The 23,443-nt window shown below is 37.3% G+C and overlaps 2 protein-coding genes across 2 annotated transcripts; one reads left to right on the top strand and one right to left on the bottom strand.

The window, feature by feature from the left end:
• The first annotated feature begins 371 nt into the window (after positions 1-371).
• LOC145770046 (nuclear pore complex protein Nup85-like) lies at positions 372-23,084 on the top strand. Its single transcript, XM_082581633.1, has 20 exons — positions 372-507; positions 2,616-2,718; positions 3,325-3,438; positions 4,050-4,113; positions 6,445-6,518; positions 7,318-7,346; positions 8,072-8,141; positions 9,679-9,830; positions 10,254-10,319; positions 10,558-10,605; positions 16,211-16,333; positions 18,211-18,342; positions 18,737-18,823; positions 18,917-19,017; positions 19,348-19,565; positions 19,737-19,822; positions 20,261-20,393; positions 21,739-21,838; positions 22,055-22,175; positions 22,470-23,084. Exons 1-20 carry the CDS (start codon positions 460-462, stop codon positions 22,572-22,574), a joined length of 1,974 nt encoding a protein of 657 aa, XP_082437759.1. The 5' UTR covers positions 372-459; the 3' UTR covers positions 22,575-23,084.
• Positions 11,204-14,712, bottom strand: LOC145770047 (uncharacterized). Its single transcript, XM_082581634.1, has 5 exons — positions 14,521-14,712; positions 13,643-13,769; positions 12,903-13,023; positions 12,700-12,786; positions 11,204-12,196 (listed from the first exon to the last, which is right to left on the bottom strand). The coding sequence occupies exons 1-5, from the start codon at positions 14,658-14,660 to the stop codon at positions 11,997-11,999; spliced, it is 675 nt and encodes a 224-aa protein (XP_082437760.1). The 5' UTR covers positions 14,661-14,712; the 3' UTR covers positions 11,204-11,996.
• Positions 23,085-23,443: the final 359 nt, after the last annotated feature.

Raw genomic sequence — 23,443 nt, 5'->3', positions numbered from 1 at the left:
CGCATTGTAGAACTTTGATACCGTTTCATTGTTGGTGCATAATCACAGCTCATATGCCTAATTATTGTTAGCCTAATTATAATGATAATCAAATGAAAGTTTAGAATTCATGTTTTGTCAAACCTGAAAGACGTACGGTACTGTATAGAATCGCAGGTTGCCAACTCCTTGCCTCTGACAGTCATCATCATAGGCTGCATTTATTTTAATGGTGTGAATTTTTATGCAGAATTGGAGGTTTAATCACAGCAGAGAATTGTATTTTAGATTATGTCAGGCTTTCAGCAATATGTGAAAAAATTGTTTTTAATTTAAATCCAGAAAAACAACGCATGCTGTACATCTGATGCACTTATTTATTAAATGTTTAGTGCACAGTTTCTGTAGTTAATCATCTGAGTTGATAAGCTTAATTCTGGCATAAATTTGTTGTGTGTTCTGCACTTGAAAACTGCAAACATGAGTTCAAGCAATGACCAGTCAACATTAAATCCAAGCAATGATATGGTAAGCTGTCACAGTTTAGTGTATTTGCTCTGAAGCTTATTATTGGTAGACTATCACCCAGTTAACTTGTAAAATGTTTAGGTTCAACACAGTTGGATTTTCACTTTTGTGTATGCTAATACATATCAGTTTAATATTTGTGTCTTTGCGGCTGTGTCTCGCCTCTCGGCAAAGACGCTTAATGGCATGTTAAAATAAGGGGAGCTTGACTTGAAGACTAGTATGTCTAGCTTGACTTGAAGACTAGTAAGACTAGCTTGACTTGAAGACTAGTATGTCACTTTTGTGCTTCCTGTTTTCTGTTGTATCGCATCTGTGATTGTAGTGTACTGTATGTTATGACATTGGGTGCAAAATAAAACATGATTATTATTAAGTAGATTGAATCACTTCTATCAAAGTAATATTATTATTATCTTAAAGGCAGAAGAAAAAGATTGTTATCTTCATCATCTATTTTTTAGGCAATACCGTATGTTTGCACTGCAGCATATTCATGTTTTTCTTTCAAGAAGGTTTTTTTTTCTTAATTTGATTTTAACACCCCTGTTTTCCTAATTTCAGCTTGTAAATAATCTGAATTCTTGTGTAGGCTATATAGTTTACATATTAATTTCTTAACATTAAATTAGGCTATATATATATATATAATACATTTTGCCTAAAAAAACTGGTATATACATTCAGTATATACAGTATACACGATTATGTTTTAAACAATGTTTTAAAGTCTTCAGCTCCAAATTAATGCTTGTTACTACACCACGGGTCCTAATTAGTAGGTTATTTCGAACATAATCAAATCAAAATACTAAAATTTGTGTTAGGTGTGTTTAACAAATAAGTGTTAGTAAAGTTCTGCTTTGAGTTAACTGTATCATATATGTTTGACAAACTAGGCCTATGTACAATAGACCAAGGAACCAAAGAAAGTAGTTACTTTTCATAGTTACTTGTCCGTAGTTACTTTTCATAATGTCTTTTTAGACATTCTTTTTGGATCAATAATGTCTTTTTAGACATTATATACTTTTAAAGAAATAAAAAAGAGTTAAAAGGCATGGAAATTTCACTTTGTGTGGAGCTACATGTACTTGAGAGGTTAACTGTTATTTTTTTATTCACTTGTTGATTCATTCATATCAGTTTGTATCCTCTGTGGATCCTTCTCTAGTATCATGGGCCAATCCTATAGATGTTTGCTGGTACACCCCTTCATTTTCTTTGAATTTTTAATACTTATATGTGCCGCTAGTATCTAATTTCTTGCATTTTAGATCCATCTCAGATGATTGTTATGTCCTAGCTAAGTTGCAAATTCTTGTCTTTTTTTCTAGTTTTTATTTTTAACAAATTCCTGTCATTTCTTAGCACAAATTCTTTCAAAAAAATCACACCTTTCAAATGGCGGTAAAATTATGTTTCGCTGAAGTCCGAAATTAAAAATTAAATCCAGTCTCATTGTCTCACAACAATCACTCAAGTTTCAAATCATCATCTCAACCAACACCTTCAAGACAACTTTCCACGTTCACTTTACTACGCTAAAGAGATCGGAAGATCGAAACACTGGCCTTTGTCCGTAGTTACTTTTCATAATGTCTTTTTAGACATTCTTTTTGGATCAATAATGTCTTTTTAGACATTACTTTTAAAGAAATAAAAAAGAGTTAAAAGGCATGGAAATTTCACTTTGTGTGGAGCTACATGTACTTGAGAGGTTAACTGTTATTTTTTTATTCACTTGTTGATTCATTCATATCAGTTTGTATCCTCTGTGGATCCTTCTCTAGTATCATGGGCCAATCCTATAGATGTTTGCTGGTACACCCCTTCATTTTCTTTGAACCAAAGAAAGTTAGCTTATTAAAAATGGCTGTCCAAGTGTCTAACTCTAATGTCTATTTGAAAATAAAAAAACACCAAAAAGAAACATGAAACATTGTTTTAAGTGACAATATATATTGTCTTTACCTCCATATACTGTATTTGAGGTGTTACGCATGTACAGATCCCATCTGGCAGTAGACCTACTCCAATGATATCTGTATCTTTCTGTTCAATTATAGCTGACAGTTGTGGTCAGTTAAAGTGAAAAACATTTTTAGGTCATTAATGATCCATTAATGGAGGTAAATGGACTAAATGCAATATGGAAATCTGGGAATGCTTTGATGGTTTTTGCTTCTGCTGGTCACCCTAACACGTCAGGTAAGTGCAAAGAGATGTTTGTTGAAACTTATTTCTTTTGACTACAATTACCTGGTTTAAATTTTTTAGAAAGTGAAATGTTTGTAACATTCCAATTAGGTATGGGCACTTTTGAGTAACTGAGGATTTCATTTCAAAATTTCATGAAATAAACCTGTCAAGTACTCGCACTTCAGGGCTGCATATTCTTGCAACTAGATTTTCATGATATATATATTTGTTGTGCTGCTTGTGGGCAGGCTATCAGTTATGAATAACGCAAATGTGAAGTCAAGAATTGAAGATATAAACCGAATCCTTCTGTTTGGTTACATGGATTCAAACAGTTTCGGATTTGGATTGGTATTCTAAATGCCCCTTCCCCAATTGCAAAATGTGATCCAAGCAAAGTGGTTTGTTACATTTTTGTTAAATCACAGTCAGATTTGTTGCATTTTAAAACAAAATCAAGTTGTAGTATATGATGTTAAATATAGTGTGATGACGAACGTTTTAGGTCGCTTACAATACAAATTTAATCTTTTGTTGTAAAACTTGCTTTGCATCTTTTAGAGTTATTGGTTTGTCATTGCTCTAAGGTTTTAGAGACAGCTCATTTTTGTACAGGAAGAAGTCTCATAGACCCATCTCTAAATGATAATCCAAAACTACTGCATGAAGTTAAATGGAACATTGATATGCATGGACGCATCGGTCGAAAGTTAATTAATGAATCACATTGTGAGTTCAATAAACTTATGTTGAGTGTGGTGATTGTAATTACAAAAAAAGAAGTGGCTATTGTTACCACAAAATTCCCACACGAGAGCATGATATTGATAACTAGGTTTGAACATTTGCAATTGTTCTGAAAACAGATGACCTTTCATGGTAACTATAGCAACTGCTAAAAATACAATTACAGTATATATAATATATATATATATTAAAAAAATCTGACATTTTTTGTGTGGCTTAAACTTGTATGCTTGTTGAGAGTTTCTCGTTGGACCTGTATCTATGACCGCCTCATTATGCTTCTGTGTCAGTTCGTAATTACTCAGTGTGGTAGTACCCAATTTGTGTTATACGGTATGTACTTAAATTGTTTAAAAATCATATGTTTTACATGTATAACTTTAGAAGAGCATTTATTCAGCAGTCAAATGTATTTTGTGTCACTTGAATTAATACTGTTAGAATCATAAGTTGAAAAAGGAAAAGTTCTTTAAATCACAAATAAGAAATTGCATGCTATGTGTTGCCAAGTATGAGGTACTTTAAGTATAAAGTGTTACAAATCAATCGTGTTTCTAATACTGCATGACTTTATGTTCTTGACAATTTTTCAGTGGTTTTCATGGCTGCCCAAGATCTCAATGAAGAATCAGATGTCAGTAAAGACAACCGAACACAGTGAGTTGATTGTTTCTTAAATTATTGCTATAGTTCAGGGGTCACCAACTGGCGGGCCGCATGCTGATTATGTGCGGCCCGCGGAAGGTATCAGCGCACAAGTATAACCAAAAATACTTTTCTTGAAGAGTTAAACAGCAGGAAGGCAAAAAATACTTTCTGGGAAGCATATTTTCGCTTTGCATACGATTCCACCAACCGACCAATCAAATTGTAGTTCTAGGTAGGGGTCGTTTAAAGTTATTCCAATACGATGTCCATTGTCCAGTCACACTATTCCAGTGGTTGCTTTAAACGTCTGTTTACGAATTTCGAAAATGTCTGTGAGCAAAGGGTTGCTTATTTTAAGTTTGTAAACGTCCTGTAAACACTAGTGTGCGTTTCACCGTTATTGGGTTTCACGAGCAGTGCTCCTTTATGCAAGTTTTTGTTGGCAAAATAGGTCGGTGTGCCAACTTAATTTATAATAAATTGGAATAATATTATATATAAATTTAAAGACTTTTTCTGGTATTATGAAAATATTTAGCTTAGAACTGCAAAATGTTGTTAATCAACAATTCTTGCCATGCTTATAAGCACCGCAAGTGACATTTGTCTAATAATCAAGGAAAGACGGTTTTATAGACTCTCACAAAAAGGATGAAAAACCAACTCATTGCTTTTTTAGAGGGAACACTGCTCATGAGTTACGATAGAAACGTTTTTTGGTGATTTCCACAAGCGTTTGTTTTATGGTGCCTGATTTCTTTCTCCCTGTTATTGGAGCCTATTTTTCGCTGATATGTTTGCAGCAGGTCACTATTGTTGCCTGTATTGCCATGTGTCAAACATTTCTATGTTTACTGAAACTGTCAATGGCAAGATATCTTTTGTGAAGCGAAGTGACAACACCACTCTTGCTTGGCGATGAATATTCTGATGAAACCGCTCGCCTGGCTATTAGTGCGCAAAACAAGTGGCCTCGTTTATTAGGCAATGTTAAAGAAGTCAAAAGTGTTGTTAAAGGAGCTTGGCCTGACAGTAGCATTGTTCGACTAATTTTGTTGCTGCGGTATTCTAAGATAAATATTAACAATATGTATTATAACGCTGGACACTGGGTACAAAATGCGTTCTTTTCTAGCATAAGAGTCAACCTACCTAAAATTTTATTACTGCGGCCCGCCACAGCTTTCCTAAGTGCCAAAGTGGCCCGCATGCAAAAAAGGTTGGTGACCCCTGCTCTAGTTGATTTCATAGGTAGGTGTCAATTGTTGGTTATTAGAGATACCACCCCTCGGAGACAAAAAATGCACTGAGTGAGATCTGAGTCATCAGGACCCCCATGATCTTTGGGACCCAAGTGATTGCTACCTCCTCAATCTAGGCAGATAGATCGAGGAAGCCAGGTGGGTAGAAGGCCCAACCCTGGTATGCAAATTTTATGCTGATAATTTTCCAGTTGGCTCCGTCTAAGCCAGAGGTGCCCAAAGTTTTTTAGGCCGCATTTCTCTATTTGCAAATCTTGGCAGGCTGCTTTAAATTTTTCACTCACTCTTGTCTTTGAAAATCGGCTTAAATGTAAATTGATTTTCCTGTACAAATTTTTCCAAGTCTAAAAAGATATTTTTAGCCAGAAACGGTATTTATTTTGTAAAACTTAGTTTGAAGAGAATAAACAAAATCAACCACCACACAACCTGCAACTGCTAAAATTTTTCGACTGGCAACATTTTTAAAAATTTTTGCTTTGTGTATTTTACTTTATCTTGTGCGGATTACTCACCACGGAGCAACACGGAACCGAAGTTTAACCTGTACTGTACGGAGGAATGATAGCAAAATGAAGGCGTTATAACACGTAAAAATAGTGAAATTTGTTCTCCCCGCATAATCAAACTAGTTTAGCTTTGTCCCCATGTGGTGCGATTAAGCGAGGTTGACTGGACTGTATGTGCAGCAATTCCAACCGCCTTACAAATGATATGATTTTGCCCAACAGAATGATTACAAACTAAAAGTATACTTGTGTGCGTTACTTTGACTTTTTTGTTTTGCACAGGCTAAAAAATACCTTTATTCTATATTGGGCTACCAGTTTTGAAATATATGCTGCTTCAACTACAAAAAAGTCCGGCAAATCTGTCCACAATGCTAAGTTTTCTTTATCATATGCTATAACCTAAGTAGAATATGATCCCAGAGGGGGGCCGCAGATATTATTCTTGCGGGCCGCACTTTGAGCACCCCTGGTCTAAGCGGTAAACACACTTTCCGGTGTGTTTAGTGTGAAAAGCAAACAACTAAGAAATTTTAAATGTATTTATCTGAATCCTTTCTAACTTGCAGATTGTTAAAATTGAGCCGAAATTATCGGTCGATACTACGGTCTTGTTTTCTTGAGCTTCGTCACATGTTTGGAGGTAGGTGACTAGCTGTCTGCTACATTATATAGCTCTATTTATGTTAAAAAGTTCTCCAAACAACACATTGATTGAATTGAATATGTGTAACAAAGTGTATCAATTGCATGTATTTCACTCGAATTGACGAGTTGATTGGTGGTTGTACAAAACTTGAAAATTGCAAGTAAAAAGTTACACATAGCACGAAGCTGTCGGTTTTCGTCTTCTCTCTTTAGGATAGAACGTCAGAATAATATATTTTATTCTGACTTTAGCTCCAGCAGAGAGTCAGATGAAAACCCACATCTTCGTGCTATGTGCAGCTTTCTACTCGCAATTTTCACTCAAATTGTGGGAAAACAATATTGTAAGTACCGGTAATGGGCTTCCTTCAGCTTCATCCCATGAGTTATCACGTTCATCTGACAACCACAGTCACACGTCGTATACCAATTAAAAATATATCACATTGCATCGATTTCTTAGTCAAAACACGAAACTCAAGGCCGTGCATGGTGTGCAAGAACGATAAAGAACATAGTGGTTTAAATTATTGCACACAACGCAACATCACCTTGGCTATTGAAGTAAAGTTGGCGATCAAATGTTTGACTGAATATTGTGCATCAGTCTTGCTCGGTGCCATGTATTGTTCTCCTGTGGATCACGATATACTGCGATTTATATTCATTGCATTCAAACACATAAATATCGGACGTCGAGATTTTATGTCTTCAACGAGTAATTTCGACTGCTTTATTATCTTCAATTTCCTGCTGGTAAAATATTTTATTATTTTTGTTGTTGTTATTTTTAGAAAGCGACGAAGAAGAACTAGAGGACCAAGTATGTTGTTTAGTATTAATTTATTTAATTGGGTAATAAACGTAAAACAGTAGATATCGCAGCAAATCTGTCTGGATAGGCACAAGTAATTGTGGTCGATGTTGAGGACGCCAAGCGGAGTCGGTAGTTTGTCTCTATTTTGATGTCTATTGATGTTTCACCCAATCAAACGCACGAATGTTTTCTTTATAAACTTCACAGAGAATAAGGTGAGTGGCTTGCACGAATGAGAAGCTTGACAATCAAAGGAAAATAGACTTTTGAGTCGAAAATATGGTTTGGTCTTAGTGCTTTTCAACCAAGTAAGGGAGCGGCTTTTTACTACAAAGTAGTTGTAGTAAATTGTTGGGTTACGCAGCGCCAAACCGCCCTGATGACGTCACCAAAAATTGGTACATTCAAATTAAAAAGCAAGTGTCATTTCGATTCTTCTTTCGTATGAGTCAACTTTTTTAAAGTTTTGAATAGGTGGTGAAAAGCCAGGTTAGGGTAGCTACATCTAGTTTTACTACTATGCAACCAACCCGTTTAGTATTCTACAACATAAGAATCACATCATGAAACATCGCATTGTGCATTGAAGAATTAATCTGCAACTGATTCGTTTGCTGAACGTGCGTTCGGTACGGTCCTTTCTAAAATAACCTTCCTACAGAAATTTTGGTCCAAAGATACGTTTGGGTTGGACGTAGCTGAACTAAACAATGTCTTGTTTGATGTTACAGATGCGACTTTATAGCATGATGGAGTTGATTTGGAGTTTGTGTGAAATTCTTTTCATAGAGAACCTTCCAGGTATATTTATTCATGATATCTTGGCAAGTTGTTACTTTGTCTGCTAAACTAACCAGACCTCGAAATTCACGGCGGACAGGCGGTCATGTCCGCCGTCACAGCATGTGATGTCCGCGGAAAGTACCATCTAGATCGGTCATATTTGTCCGCCGAGAAATACTACAATACAGGAACTAGCAATACAAATCGTCATTGCATAGCACGAACAATTGTTGCGAGAATATAATTTCCCGCGCATTCTAGCGCGCATCTAAAAAATGAAAATAATGTAGTGTATGATATCCTTAGCTTCCATTCAAGCAGGAAAACTTTCGATTTTTACGTTGCTTCAACGATTGATGACATCGAATCAGGGTAACAAAGGTGAATTCTTCGCTAAGAATCGATGGGAGTACGGTTTTTCTACAGCAATCACGCGCAACTAAGTTCAAGTCTTACGTCACAATGTCTGGCCTTGATCTCCGAGTAATATTGATAAGGCAAGGTTGGTTACAAAATTTGATTTCAGTAAGATGTAGCAAAATTTGTTAAGTTTTGGTATTGCAGTAAGAAAGAAAAGGTCCAGGGAAAATTCACTTTCGCTCACATGACACGCAAATATAAACCTAAAGAAATAATCCTAGTGAAACTTTGCACAGCAGAAAATAGTAGCGTTGCCGTTAATGTAGAAGTTTTCCGACTCGTGCCCAGAGCATTGTGACGCAAGAAGCTACACGACCTCGTTCGGTGGAAGTTATTCAGATATGCGGCATATTAAGCAGCTACATGGCGCTTTGACTCTTCAAGCGCACGTCGTTGGTCTTCTCAAATGGCGAAGAATTATCAAGATAAAGTGATTAAGCATGACGATCGACGCTAAAACTCGTGTGTCCGCCGTGAGACTTAATTTGTCCGCCGAGATAGCTGCTCAGACCGGACACGTTTGTCCGCCGTCAACAAAAACGAATTTCGAGGCCTGCTAACTAAAGTATAAAACACTTCATTCTGCTCCTCGACAACAACCATGCAAATGTTAGAGTTAGACGATTATGTATCTTTACCACTGAGATCGCCATGTGCCGTCTATTTGAAGTTTTGTGTTGGCAAGACTGTGTGTCGTTAATATTTTAAACAGATAACCGTGAAAAATAAGTTGCCGCAAAATCGAATGCTAAATTCACAATGTGAATATGTAGATGTTGTTATGTTCGTAATGTGTAATTGAAACGTTTCGCAAAATTAATTCCGCTTTGTTCAGGGCATGTGAGGATATTACTACCTCTACGTCATGAGGACGATGCGCATCCCACAATTGCACATGTTTATAAGCATAACCTCGTGTGTGCTATACAGGACTTGAAATAACATAATATTTTTTTATTCTGAAAACCTTGTTTTGACACTCAGGAGGGATGACTTCATTTTACTGACAAGTATTTAATGGCGTGTCTTGGTCTGTGTAGTACCTTTAATCTTGTGCGTTAAGAAGAAATAGCAACTTTTTCACTTTCGATTTCATTTTCACAATTATGTGTTAAAATATGAAATGTGATTACAGACGGTGTCGTTCTCCTGCAGTTGGTTGAATGGTGCAAATGGCACTTCCCCGTTGCTGACGAGTTAATCACCGAATGTATGGACGAGGCTACAGAGATGTCTCCCTGCCAGCACCCTAAGTACTGGACCGCGATCTATGCACTCGTCCTGCAGGTTGGGTTTCGTTCGTTGCGCGCATATTTCAGCGCATGTTTCTTCTTGTGAAAGCGCAAAACTTTTTGAAATTATGATTTTCTGCATTTCGTAAATGCAGACGAAAAAAATATAAAACACCAATATAATTGCACAACTTGATAAATCCAACGTTACATTTGTGGTTAGACTTGGACCATTTTACATTTTTTTAAAAGTAACTATCGATTACATCGAGTTCAATAGCGGGGTCGATGATGAAAATATCCTCTAAGTCTAATGCCTCATTAGTCATTATATTACCGTAATTCATTTATGACTTTATCTTTAAAATGAGCCTCGTTTCTAACTCATTTGAGTGTGCTTCCTTAACTCGCAATTTACATGGGATTATGCTGCCTTGGCGATGCTGTAATCAACTGATTCATTTGTCATTTCATCCAGGGCCGGGTTTCCGATGCGCGCAATATGCTTAAGCTCCATCCTTCTTATCAAACTCAAACTTACGACGTAGGTAACTTTCTTCACTTCATTTATTTGTTGTCGTTGTTTTTACTTTCTCATTCACCGGATTAAAAGTGGACTACTACTACACTACTACTACTACTACTTTCAGCAAGAAAATAATTGTCCTAATGAAGTTCGATCTAAAAAACACTCTCGTTTAAAATCAGCAGGTGTTTTGGCTTTTATTGATCTGATTAACCATGGACTTGTACTATGTATATAACCTTAAAGTTTATTTCAGGCTTTTTCAAGCATTGATGAGTTGCTCCGAAAAATGCCTTTGTTTCAAGTAAGTTGTTATTACTATTTTTGGTAAATGGAAATGGAATAATATTAGACATTGTTGTCTTGACTCGATGGTTAGATTATATGGCACTGAATGGACTCATCCTAAGGTGCCTACAACGTTAAAGTATTAAACCGGTTGGGAGTCACGTTTATTTCCGACCTTTTACCTACAATACATACTACATACATAGCCTAGTGGTGATAGCCCTCGTACCACGCCCGGAAGAATACTAGTTCGACTATGTTCAGGAGCATGTGACTGTGTCTTTGGCAAGATATTTAATGACACATCTGAAAGTGGACCAAAAGATTCGCTTTATTACTCACCCGTCCGCTTAGTCTAAATTTTCGGTACCCGGTCAATTGGTCGAAAGACAATTGGTCGACAGTCATTTGGTCGACAGACATTTGGTCGACAGGACGTTTGGTCGACAGACATTTGGTCGACAGACATTTGGTCGACAAAACATTTGGTCGACAGGACGTTTGGTCGACAGACATTTGGTTGACAAGATATTTCGTCAACAGGACATTTGGTCGACAGAACGATTCATTTTAGGGTTAGGGTTAACTTACCGTAACCCTAACTCTAACCCAAATGTCCTGTCGACCAAATGTCTTGTCGACCAAACGTCTTGTCAACCAAATGTCTTGTCGACCAAATGACTTGTCGACCAAATGTCCTGTCGACCAAATGTCTGTCGACCAATTGTCTGTCGACCAAACGTCCTGACAACCAAATGTCTGTCAACCAAATGACTGTCGACCAAATGTCTTTCGACCAATCGACCGGCCACCAAATTTTCCACCACCGGCGTACCCTGGATACGACGAAAAAAATTGTGATATACGGCTAGCCTATACTGGTAATACGCTAACAACAAAAACCCAAAAAAAGCTTGAAGCTGCAGAAATGTGGTTTTACCGAAGAATTCTTAAAATTCCATGGACAGCTTTTCGAACCAACAGAGCAGTTCTCCAACAGATGGGCCAGGAGCAGCAGATAATGAGATCTATAGAAATGCGGCAACTGAAGTTCTTGGGTCACAGCATAAGGAAAGGCGAACTTGAAGATTTATCTTTAAGTGGAAAAATAATAGAAAAACGATCAAGAGGAGCTCAAAGATTCACATTTTTGCACAATTTTCAACCACAAATCAAAAACCCTACTAAAATTTGGCAAGACGCACGAGATCGAGCAAACTGGAACATCATTGTACATCGAGAGCTGTATCAGCCATGATACCTACAGAGAGAGAGATACTGGTAATACCATTACATTGTACACTATGCAATATGCATAGCTTCATTGTTTGTTGGATAACGAGGTAAAAAACTAAAAGCCATCTTAATTGTTGCATTTGATTGCAACCTCCTCTTCATTTACGCTCGTCATCTGAACATATCTACAGGAGGAAGAATATATTTGTGTTTCCGTTTGTAGTAAGTTGGTTTTCTGTGACGTTCTCTTTTCATTCCTTCGCTTGTGCAGCTTGAGAAGTAGCTATTTTGCCTGACACAGCTGCTGCTGTAGCCAATCGGAACTTGAGTGACTATTTGGTCACCAATCATTATTTGGTTCGGCTTTTCGTCTAAAAAAATATGTGAAAGGTGTGATCTTATTAAAGAGAAAGTCTAAGAATACCAACAACTATATGTGGTAGATGAATTTGCGCTGCCGCACGTGCATTTTTCCCTGTTTGATTTGAGAAGAGCGGGATTGTGCCTCACAGAATGGATAGTTTGTCGTTTGTTTTTGTTAGCTTAATCTTAATATCGTATTTTGTCGTATCAAAGGTTCTTAGAGGAATGATTGCAAAATTCCCTCTTACACAGTACGCACGTCGCACAACTCAATGATATGGATGTCTGATAAAAACATTTTAAGTTGCACTTTTCCGTCTAGATATAGAATTTAGAAAACAGTTATAACAATAAAGCAAAACCATACTTTCAAATTGTTTCACTTGTTTGACTACAGTATTATGGCATTTATAGGATCGTTTAGTAATAGAATTGTTTAGCATTTGGCAGCCTTCAACTAAAGCAACCCCAAGACGTTGAATGATAACGAACTTGTACGGACGGACGATACCTTGAAGCTTTGTAGATGAGAAGGTCTCGTCAGATGTGACGGATTTCATGTCTTCGCTCACTCGCAATTTAATTTCTTTCTTTGAAGCTGTTATTTCATAGAACTGCGTTAGCCTTACATTTACAAACACACTGATACGAAACTGTGTATATATTTTTAATAGCCTGCCGTATACCATGTTTTGATCTAGTAATGTTTTTTACCCTTTTTTGAATTTTTGTTGCTTTTTCTCCGTGTTGTCCCTCCCAGAAAGTTCTTTAAAAGTTTTGGTCGCTCTCCGATACGCATTCCGTACATAAAGTAATATGAAGGTGTTGTTTCTTCCTGGTCAAACAGAAATATTTTTTGTTACATCTGTCAACACTTTGTGATTTATTGCATTAACTTAACACAGATTAGTTTTATCCTAGAATATTTGAATTTATAACATTTAAAGGCCTATTAGTTGGTTGGCTCTAAAATGAACTCGATTTAAACCAGGTTAATTAATCTGGTTGTGAGAAAACACCGAGAAGTCTGAGATGCCTCTGACTCTTCACAGCATCTCGTGGGGCAAATTTGTAATAGTAGCTACCTTAGATTTTCGCAAAACAGGGGGAATGGAAGAATAAAGAAATTAAAATCATCTGTTTTAGCAAAACTCTGAATTTGAATAGCAAGCTTCCTCCAAAGTAGCGAAGTTTGTAAACTAATAAACTTGCGAGGCACGACATGAGTGAGCTGGTAGATGGAATCCAATACAAACCCCAATCACTGTGAACCGCCACCTGAGTGGACTTGCACTAAGTGGTCGTGCTTGAACGTCGTGGACTCTGCTTGTATGATAAAGTGGATTGAAAACGTACCAGCGTCAAACTGTCTGGCTGTGAAACACAATCACGTGAAATAGTTCCGGCGGTAAAACTGCTGTACCACCCAAGTCAAATTTGACAATCGTAGTTACCTCTTCATCACTTTGTGCTTCAATAAGTTTGTTGTATTTTTCCAAGTCAGCGTTTCCGCTTGTTTTGTGAAGATCTAGAAGCCATTGCTGCATGTTTTCCCATTCGCGGCTTTGCTGATTGGAAACCCTGGAAAAAAACGACAATTTATGCTAGATCTATTGGCGGATATTTTCTTATTGCGGTACCGGATATAGGACAAATAATGGCTAAATTTCTCAATTATTGTAATCGTGCGTACGGTGTACACGGCAAGAGTTTCAACTGAATATGTTGGTCTTAGGTTAGGCATCTGAATGAACGTTGTGTGAGCAGCTAAAAATGAAAAACGTCTAATTGTCATGTTTTTTTGTTGCTCGCAAAGAGACACAACAAGGTCGTTCATTATATCAGTTGAAGCATGAGCCTTGTTAAGAATTATTTTTTCTTAAGCATTTTTAATTTTTTTTTATACTTTGACAATTGACATGATTGATTGATTGAATCTTTATCCTTGGACTGGGAAAGCTTCTTGCAGAGCTTAATCCTGGCAGTTTAGCATATTTGTAGAGGCTTTGAATCACTGACGCAGGCCCGGTCACCGAGATTGACAGAGTGGAGTTTTCGATGGTTGAAGTCTTTTTGCCGGAGAATTATTCCATCCCCATGAAAGCACAAACTATGACGATGCAAAATTGAACATTCCATTGTGTTGTTAGTTAGTACTTACACTTCCACATACACAAGATGAATCAATTTACTACAAAAACGATTGATTTTACCACAGAGTTGCTTTTTGAAGATTGCGCATATGCTTTTATTTGTGTCATAGAGTGAATCATGTCTCGGTAACTGTCCTATTGTCAAGGTTTATGGCACATTTGTTTTAAAACAGACTAACGTGTGTTTTGTTTCTTTTATTGTGCGTGTTGCTTTGTCCAATTTGTGAGCTTCCAAGGCGTTGAACTTAAGAGCATTTTGGTAGTACAAGGAGTCCAGCAGCGAGGGTGCACGTTTTCCTTCATTTTCTCGTCGCTTCATTTTGTGAATTGCAAACTTTTACAGAATGCTTTCGAAAACCTGCAGTCAACAATTAAACTAGCCAAGCTGCAAAGAGATGTAGTTTTTCCTTTTAGGCGTTTACTGGGTAGAAGCAGAGCTTTAAATGGGACCTTGTTGTTTGTTTAAAACCAATCTCGAAAATATATTTGAAATCAAAAAAAGCTTGTAAATAAAACTTTTTAAATGAATCAAATTGGAAAAAAGCACAAACTGGTCAATGCAGAAATTTATGAAATCAATGCCATCCAGAGCTAATCTCAGCCATGACTGTCTTATAAGATGGCCAATGGCCATGCCCCAACATGACGTGAAATCTGGTAGCAAGTTAATACCAGGTTAGGATTTACAAAAGAATCTGTGAAAAAATAGAGTGAAAATGGACATTTCTTTTTTTTTATCCAAATTAGATCACAAGCTTTTGCTCTGTCCATTGATGACTAGGCACATTATTCCGTCTCTGTAAAACACCACACTTTTTATACACTATTGACTTGAGCTGTTTTACTGTATAACAGTAATACCATTTATGTGATGCCACACCCACAGTGCAAACTATGCTTCTGGGCGTGTCGTGTATTAACTCATTCTCAGCAATTCTTGCAATTTCGTTTTAATCTAACTATCTGCTTTGAACTTCACTTTCGTATTCTCAACAACTTTTGCAAACTTCTTATTGTCCAACGGTATTGTGCATTATTAGCTTTTTTAGACCTTTTCGTCATTGGATGCTAAGAACCGCAGCCGTTTCATGCTGTAGCTGGTACCTCTCGACTTGTACAGGATACTTTATTACTTAAATACAGTTTGTCACTGCTTTCACATACAAATCACGGCACCAACCTTCAAAGCACAGGCGAGCTTATACGCCACCAGATTCCCTGCGTGTACAAAAACAAGCACAAATGTTTTCAATTTGAACAATAAGATCTTTTGTTGGCTTTGAAATTTGATATTTATGGATGCTTTACTGTCCCGCTTTAAAGGGCCTTTGTTCTGTTGCGATTTAACGCTGTCATTCGTCAGTCTTGGATATAACATACTAGGCGTTATAACAAGTTACCACATGGTATGCAGACCTGCATTTGTTTTGCGAAATGCTATATTGGAAAGCTTCCACTGGCAACATCGGTTGAATGTGGCAATGTATACTTTGTTGGGTACAAATTTTCAATTTTTTATTATTATCACTTTAATAGTAAACTGTTGCAAGACGTAAATTCAACACCATTAAGCTGACAGTTACCTCAGTACACGGTACACGCCAGTTTTTCAATGTTTTTTTTATATAAACATTTTTTAGAAACGAATTCAAATATACATTCTGTTGTTAAGAATAATTAAGAGACGAAATCTTATCATTATGAGCAAATAATGTTTCATCATGCGTCTGTTATTTTTAATCTTATTAATCAGCATATACAGCATGTTAAATAGGTAGAACAAACTGTAACATTACTACGAGATGCTGTTTCTACGAAATAAAGAATTTTTAGCACTTGTTAGCTTTTACCATGCAATGCTTTTCGTAGCACCAGGAAGGTCAATCATTGAACGAATTTGAAATGAAGTGGCGGCATTGGCATGACGAGAGCGTCAAACGACTCAATGATGGAGACTTTGACACAAAACCAGAATTAAAGACTGTTTGCAAGGTAAGTCATCGGATTGCATGCAATTCCAGCAATGCTCTCCAACCGACTTGTTGCCTGAAACGTGTTGTCTCTTTTGCGGAAGTTGCTTGTGCTGCTGTAATTTGCCTCAAACATACTTGTGATGGAAAAACAAGAATGTTCACTTGACAAGTCAATGGTTAACGGTAATAATGCATGAGTTCACTTTTTATTGCAACAAACCTTAAATTACCGTATGACTCACATGTCTTGACCATAAGTTTTCCACGAGATAAAACACAGTTTCAATTGGCTGAGCGGGCAGTGCAATGTCACGACCCCTTGTTCGACCATGCAAACAGTAAACAGCTGTTCCAATTGACTCGGTCTATGGGCAAATGTGTAGCTTAGTGTTTTTGTTTCGGACTCTACGGTCCTGTTTATAATGCTACTTAAATTATATTGCGTTGGATATTTGGATTTTCAACATCAGCGAGTGGAACGACCCAGAACCTCCCAACTGTCTCTAAACGTTTAAAACACGATAAAGTTTATCTCGATAAAAATATTTTATGGTGAAAAAACTGTACTTGATGGTATGCTTCATCTACCAAAAAAGTTTATGCAAAAACCTGACAAAACAAGGTGTTTTTGTAAAAAGCGGACTTTTTCTATCAACAAACGTTTGTAGGCTACCGGTACTATATGCTCAACCAAGCAGCTGCCTTTGTCGTTATATCATGAGCAGAGATGGGCGTGATCTTGATCTTGAAGATCACTTTTTTTTTTGGTGATCTTGATCTAAGATCACTTTTTTTGTGTGATCTTGATCTTGAAGAACAATAAGATCAAGATCACTTTAAAATTGAAGTTTACTTACTAGATAGAGGCATTTTTTTAGAACTCGTACTGTTAACATTAAGCCACTGTTAATATGATATGTGTCCAACAAAAGACGATTTGAAGTCTCCATCTAATCTGGTCAGTGTTGCCATTTCAAAATTGAAAAAGTTTCCTGTGTTGGTCATAGTAAAGAAGTCAACTTCCGTGTACTTTATGTTGACGTATAATAAAAAATGAGTTAACTTTGTTCACAATTTCCATGTGTGAATTTTAAAGAAATGTTTGCTTTCTTTGACTCAATTTTATATGTTTCAAAAGTTTAGAATGGCGGTGTTAAAAAATCTGGACTCTAGCCGACTTTGGTCATGTACAGTGGTTTATTGCTGCAAATCAACCAGACCAACACTTGTATCTGAGACCTGAGTATGGAGCGGTACCGTATGTCTGACCGCAAACCTCTGAACTTTTTTGATAGCAGACAACAGTATCAAGGTTGCCAGATGGGTAAATGGTTCAATAAACATTGACATAATACAGTGAAAGTTAAAATTACTTAGTAACACGAATAAAAACTCCCACATGAACCAGACAAAAATTTGGTAAAAGATGATGCAGTTCAAAGTTTATTAAAACTAATTGCAAATTTTGCAACTTTTTCAGTACTACTGTAATTAACCTCGGCCTTGGGTGTGACGTTGCGGTTCTACGCAAACTACGTCAGCAATTGATAGGCCTAATAGCAACAGTCACTAACTTATTACAATTCTTAGGCCAGTGATCGAGTAGTTAAAAGTAAAAGTTAGCAATAGCCACTAAATACCTTTACCCAGGTTGCTTATAGTAATTATTTTTTGCAACATCATTGATCAAAAACTTCATTTTTTTTTCAAGTACACAAAAAGTGATCTTGATCTTCAAGATCACGATCTTGATCTTCAAGATCACATAGTTTGGTGATCTTGATCTTCAAGATCACCTATTCTTGGTGATCTTGATCTTCAAGATCACCAATACTGGTGATCTTGCCCATTTCTGATTATGAGGAATGCTGCTATATGTCGAATTTCATTTTCTAGATTCTATGCGGCGACGAAGTGATTGTAGAAGAGCTAGCGGACTTGTGCGGGTCGTGGTATCAGATGCTGGTTTCTTATCTTTTTTACAAAAACCCTGCTATCAGCGTTTTTGATCTCCACTACCACACCAAGGTGACGCATTTGCAGATTAAAAGAAAATGTTTGATGATTCGATAAACCTACGACTTTATTTCGGGAAGCCAACTGAGCTGTGCTTTTAGAAATGCACTGAAAATGTGGGTATTGTAAAGCTCTTGAGAAAATATTCGCATATAGAACAGGATACAGCGATGCATGGAAACAAAAAATATCGTCTTATCGAGATGCTCAATTTCCAATACGCAGCTAATGTTATACAAGCTCAGATGTCAATGTTGTGGAAGATGGTTCACAACGTGCGATGTGCATCCATTTGTTCAAGCGGAATCTTCTAATTCCGCATGATTCATTTGCATCAGCTCGTTAAGCGAAGTTAAGTGTAAGTTTTACGTTCTGCCACCATCGTGACATTACTATTTCCGCACAGGCATGTATCGACATCTTTGGTGGAATGACTGAACTTGGTTCTTTGGATAATATTCTTCTTGCTGCGTTTAAGTTTGACGTCTCTCAGGTTGGTCGGATGTTCAATATTTTCGTTATTTTATTTCCATAATTTCGTCTTCGTTGACTTGAATGTGAACTGAATTCACTGTTAATCTGTCAGGTGATCAGAGAATGCTGCTCCAATTTAAGTAGTTGGTGGCTCCCTGCCCACCTTGCTGACCTCCTCCATTCCATCGGCCTGCTTACCCCTTCTGCATCCGAGTGAGTAGTATGATTCATACAACCACCTTAATATTTCTAAGCGTTACTTTTTGACCAGGATAGTTTGCTTTTTTCTTTCACCTTGTTCCAACAGTTGCATTATTAAACTAACTGCTTTATTGAGGGAAATCATTTGAAAATGCGATGTGATGCCATTAAATAATAAAAACACATCGTGTAACTTATTTCTGACTGGAAAATTGATCTTTTTTTACACTGAGCTAACGTCTATAGATGTTGAATCAATGTTATGAGAACTAGTTTTGCTCTGTGTTCAACATAGCCGTCAACTCACTGCTAGTAAGCCACTTTTGTTTTCATCACATTCAGGAGTGTGGGTGACTTGCGGCAACATCTCATAGTTGAGTATGCCAACAGTCTAGCTAGTGAAGACTGCTTTTGGTCTGTGGTGGCTGGCTACCTGGCTCATTGCGGGCCCCTCCAAGGCCACTACCTTCCCTTGTTCGTTCGCCGCATTCCACTGTCGTCAGAGAGAAAAGCAACAAAAGTGTTGAAACTATGCGGGAAACACGGGTTGACTGATGAAGGTGGGTATTCTCTAACACTTGGAACTTCTGCATTTCTCGCCGACACAGTCTACAAGTGTCACTTACTACTCATCTACGTATGCAAAGAATTATTGTTGATGTGTCTTTTGCTACACTTGTTGTTTAAATTTGATTGTTTCAAAGCAAGTTTGAGGCATTATGTTTTTGCAGCACAGAGCATTTGTCGACAAATGGCAAGAAAGGCTTTGCAATACAATCGCTTGGGAACAGCATTGTCTTGGTCTATCAAAGCCAATGTAAGTAATGCTAAGGCTATTTGAAATCGTGGATTGATCGTGTGTTGCGTGGAATACACAGCGAGCAATATTTATCCTTTTTTTATTGATTCAACGAGTGTGAAATCAATGCAAAATGACCAATTCTGCTAGCTGGATAATGTAATTCTTGGCAAAGAAAGCTTTTTGTATTCTTTGCAAAAAAAGTACCTAATCAAAGTTCATGTCACCTTTACGGTAGCCTATTATTACAATCACATTTGATAAGCAATATTGATATTGTATTAGGTTATGTTTCAGTTTCCAATTTATAATCATACCTTCTTTGCCTATTCCCCCTCCCCGTCTTATCTTTATGAGCTGTATTTTAGTTAGCTCTTGTGGTATGCCTTAAGAGTATCCAGCTTTGCCCTGCAAATAAGTTCGCACAAATCTTATGTTGTTAACATGCTGTTCCAGGATTCTTCGTTTGTTGTCCACATTGCTGACAAGATGTTGAACGATTACGCCAAGACCGGTTCCTTCCCCAACATCGATGTCGTCGACCACCTTGGTGCTTCGGTGCTTGTGTCGGAACGCCTGACGTTTTTGGGTAGTCGATGTAAAACTAATTAATTGTAGTTACAATGAACACTGTCGCTATAATTTGATCTGCTTTTTGTTTGTTTCAGCAGCTTCGTTATGAGCCATCTGTACAATTATACATGTTTTCATATCATGGAGCTTTCCGTACAGTCATGCACAGAAACATGTGATAATACTGGTCTACAAGAATTTTTTACAGGACAAACTAACAATCATTTCTAAGTAAAATTAGTATTGTTTTTGGAAGCTTAAGTTGTACAAGATAGCTTTTAAGTTGCTGTATGTTTATTATAAGCATAGCTCGCAAGAGCTATTGCAACAAGTATGAGCACCAGACCAAGTAGCTCCAGACGAGGTTGATTGAGCATCCAACCAAATTTTTGCTTTATATACAGAGAGTAGACCTTCACTTTACATTCTAATTCTGTGAAGCTGTCCACCAGGGACAAGTTTGCCTGCAAGCAGTACGTTGATATGAAGTTGATTATCAAAACAAAAGCCACACTTTGCATATTGCAGTAGATGTAGTAACACAGAGCTTTTGTTGTGGCGTGACGGTAAAAGAAAGGCAATGCTTTTTGCTCGGTCAATGGTATGGTATGAGCAAACTACTATAGGAATATATAGTGGCTTTTGTACGACAAAAATATAAAAATTTTAAGCAGAAAGAAATCTAAAGTTTAATATCCATCCTTTTAACTCTTTATCTCCTACCATGGTTCTGAGATAGCTATTGGGCTTCTTCCATCTAGAAAGGAAAAGTTCTTATTGGTTGATACTTGATAGACCTGCGTGTTTCTTACAATGCTGTAAACGTTTGGCCACCAAACGAAAATCCTAGAATCGGGAGGAAGCATCCATGTCCAATTTAGCCTACCAGAAATAGTATACCTACCTTCGAGTTGTATTGAGGTTAGCTATTGAATTTAGCTATGGATTCAGATGGAAATGGGTTTGTTTATTTGAAAGAAAACTTTACTGTTAGCAAAACTGATGCCAAACTTTTTTTTTTTTTTATTGGACCATGAATCGAGCACCTTTTGATTAACGATGGCTTCAAAGAATCGTTAAGCTTCCCAATCCCATGCCAGAAGGATAGGTTGGATTAAAAGCAGTAGTTGACAATCTTTTTGAAAAATTCAAGCATGAGCAGTTTAGAGACATTGTTGAGAACATATTGAAAGCATTGTTGCTTGTTAACATTCGTGTTGACTTTTTATCATTGTGTTTGGCTTTCGAATTTTTGTTGTACGCTGATCCAACTAAATCTGGTGCTTGGCATCCCTTGATTGAGTTGTCGTCTGTCAAACACCTCGAGTTGTCGGTTATATGTAATACCATTAACTTTTCAGCTAAATATCGCGACTTTCACAAGCTCTACGCAAACGAAGATTTCAAATCGGCTGCTGCGTTGCTGCTCAACCTTCTCGTACACGGGAAAGCCCCTTCACAGTAAGCCGTTATGCCATGTTTGGCTGATTGTAACACATTTCTCCTCGCACTTACAGCGTATTCAACCGGCCTGTTCTGCTTCTTTAGATTCTAAATCATTTAACTGCTTAAATTAAGCCCGATCCCTCAATTTAAACGTTTTTATTCAAGTATTGCTCCCCGGCAATTAAACAATTTTACATTTTCATCCTCATGCTTTTACTTTTTTCTTTTCAGTTTCTGGTTGTCCCTCCTAATGGATTCTCTCCCACTCCTGGAGAAAGACGAGCTCTATTATGACGCTGACGCAGCGTGTGGTCTTCTCAACCGCCTCAATGCTCTTTATAGAAACAAAGAGGTAGACAATAATTTTAGGCTACTTGTACCTTTTGTGATGTTACTCCAATTTCCATGTCAGCCCAACTCCGGTAAATTGTGCGCTTTTGCAATCAAGGCAACACTTCTTGAACTGTTGGTAATGATGTGATTTCGTGCAGGTGCAGCAGCTAGACAAGGAAACCAAGAAGGGTTTTAATTTGTAACTTAAACCTTCCAGTCTTGTTTTCCTTTTTCCACTTTTTGGTTAGACTCAATCAAAAGTGAAAAATTTCCTGATTTGACTTTGACGATTTATCAATCTACTTCTTTGCAGGCGTTCGTCGACCTGACAGAGGCGGAAAGGGAGAACAATAAAAAGAAGATGGAGCATCTGAGATTAGCTTTATCAAATTATTTGGCAAAAGCTATCGTCAGTTGATGTTGAAAACTTCGATTATGTCGATTATTTGCTGGTGAAAAACATGTGCCGGACACCAACCCCCTACATCAAACCAACATCTCACGACGTTGAAGTAACAGATAGACTTAAAATCTTGATAGCTAAGTTAGCATTTCCTCTCGAGGAAAGGATTGCGACATTCCTCGTCCCTAAATTTAAGCTGCAAGAACTAAGACGGTTTCTATGACATAAAAAAGACGGTGCCGCAGCCGGAGATTCGATATCCAACCCTCTACCCTGCCATTGATGTGGTGAAATGGTCGTATATTGATTTCGTGAACAGTTGAATACTGGAGACAAAAAGTAGGTCGTTTGAAGTCTCTGTGTTTAGTTACCGCGTTGTCTGGTCACTGTCCCAGTGTCCCATGTTCTTGTTCACCGCTCTGTCACTGCTTTGAATTGCCACGTTAAATCATTCAATTTGTTGCATTTTTTAAAATCGTCTCTTTTCTACTTTGTACGTGCATTTGAATGAATAAAGCACTCCACAGTTAAGAATTTAGTGCTTGTCAACCATTTTTGGAATAGTACATACTTTTACGTTTACTGCAAAACTTGTACACGCCTGTCCTTGCAATGCACAAAACTTATATAAACATACAAACACAACGCTTCATCAGCCATGTAATGCAAGCGTTGCTGTTGAATTTCGTCAGCCAATTGTGGAAAGCGAGGTAGTAGTCTTGTTTCGAGTGCCCCTCTCATAACCGTACCAGCATCCACAATTGAGTTTTTTTGGATTTAATTTCAACAAGAGCAGAAAATCCGTGCTTGCAAAGGTATGTCGTGAGCATGCGTATAACGATGGAAATCGCTTTTGACTGAAATTTCGGTAGGCTATTCAGGAA

This window comes from Aplidium turbinatum, chromosome 5, assembly GCF_918807975.1.
Source record: "Aplidium turbinatum chromosome 5, kaAplTurb1.1, whole genome shotgun sequence".
Taxonomy (NCBI): domain Eukaryota; kingdom Metazoa; phylum Chordata; class Ascidiacea; order Aplousobranchia; family Polyclinidae; genus Aplidium; species Aplidium turbinatum.
The sequence above is the reverse complement of the archived record's forward strand: the minus strand, read 5'-3'. Positions and strand labels throughout refer to the sequence as shown.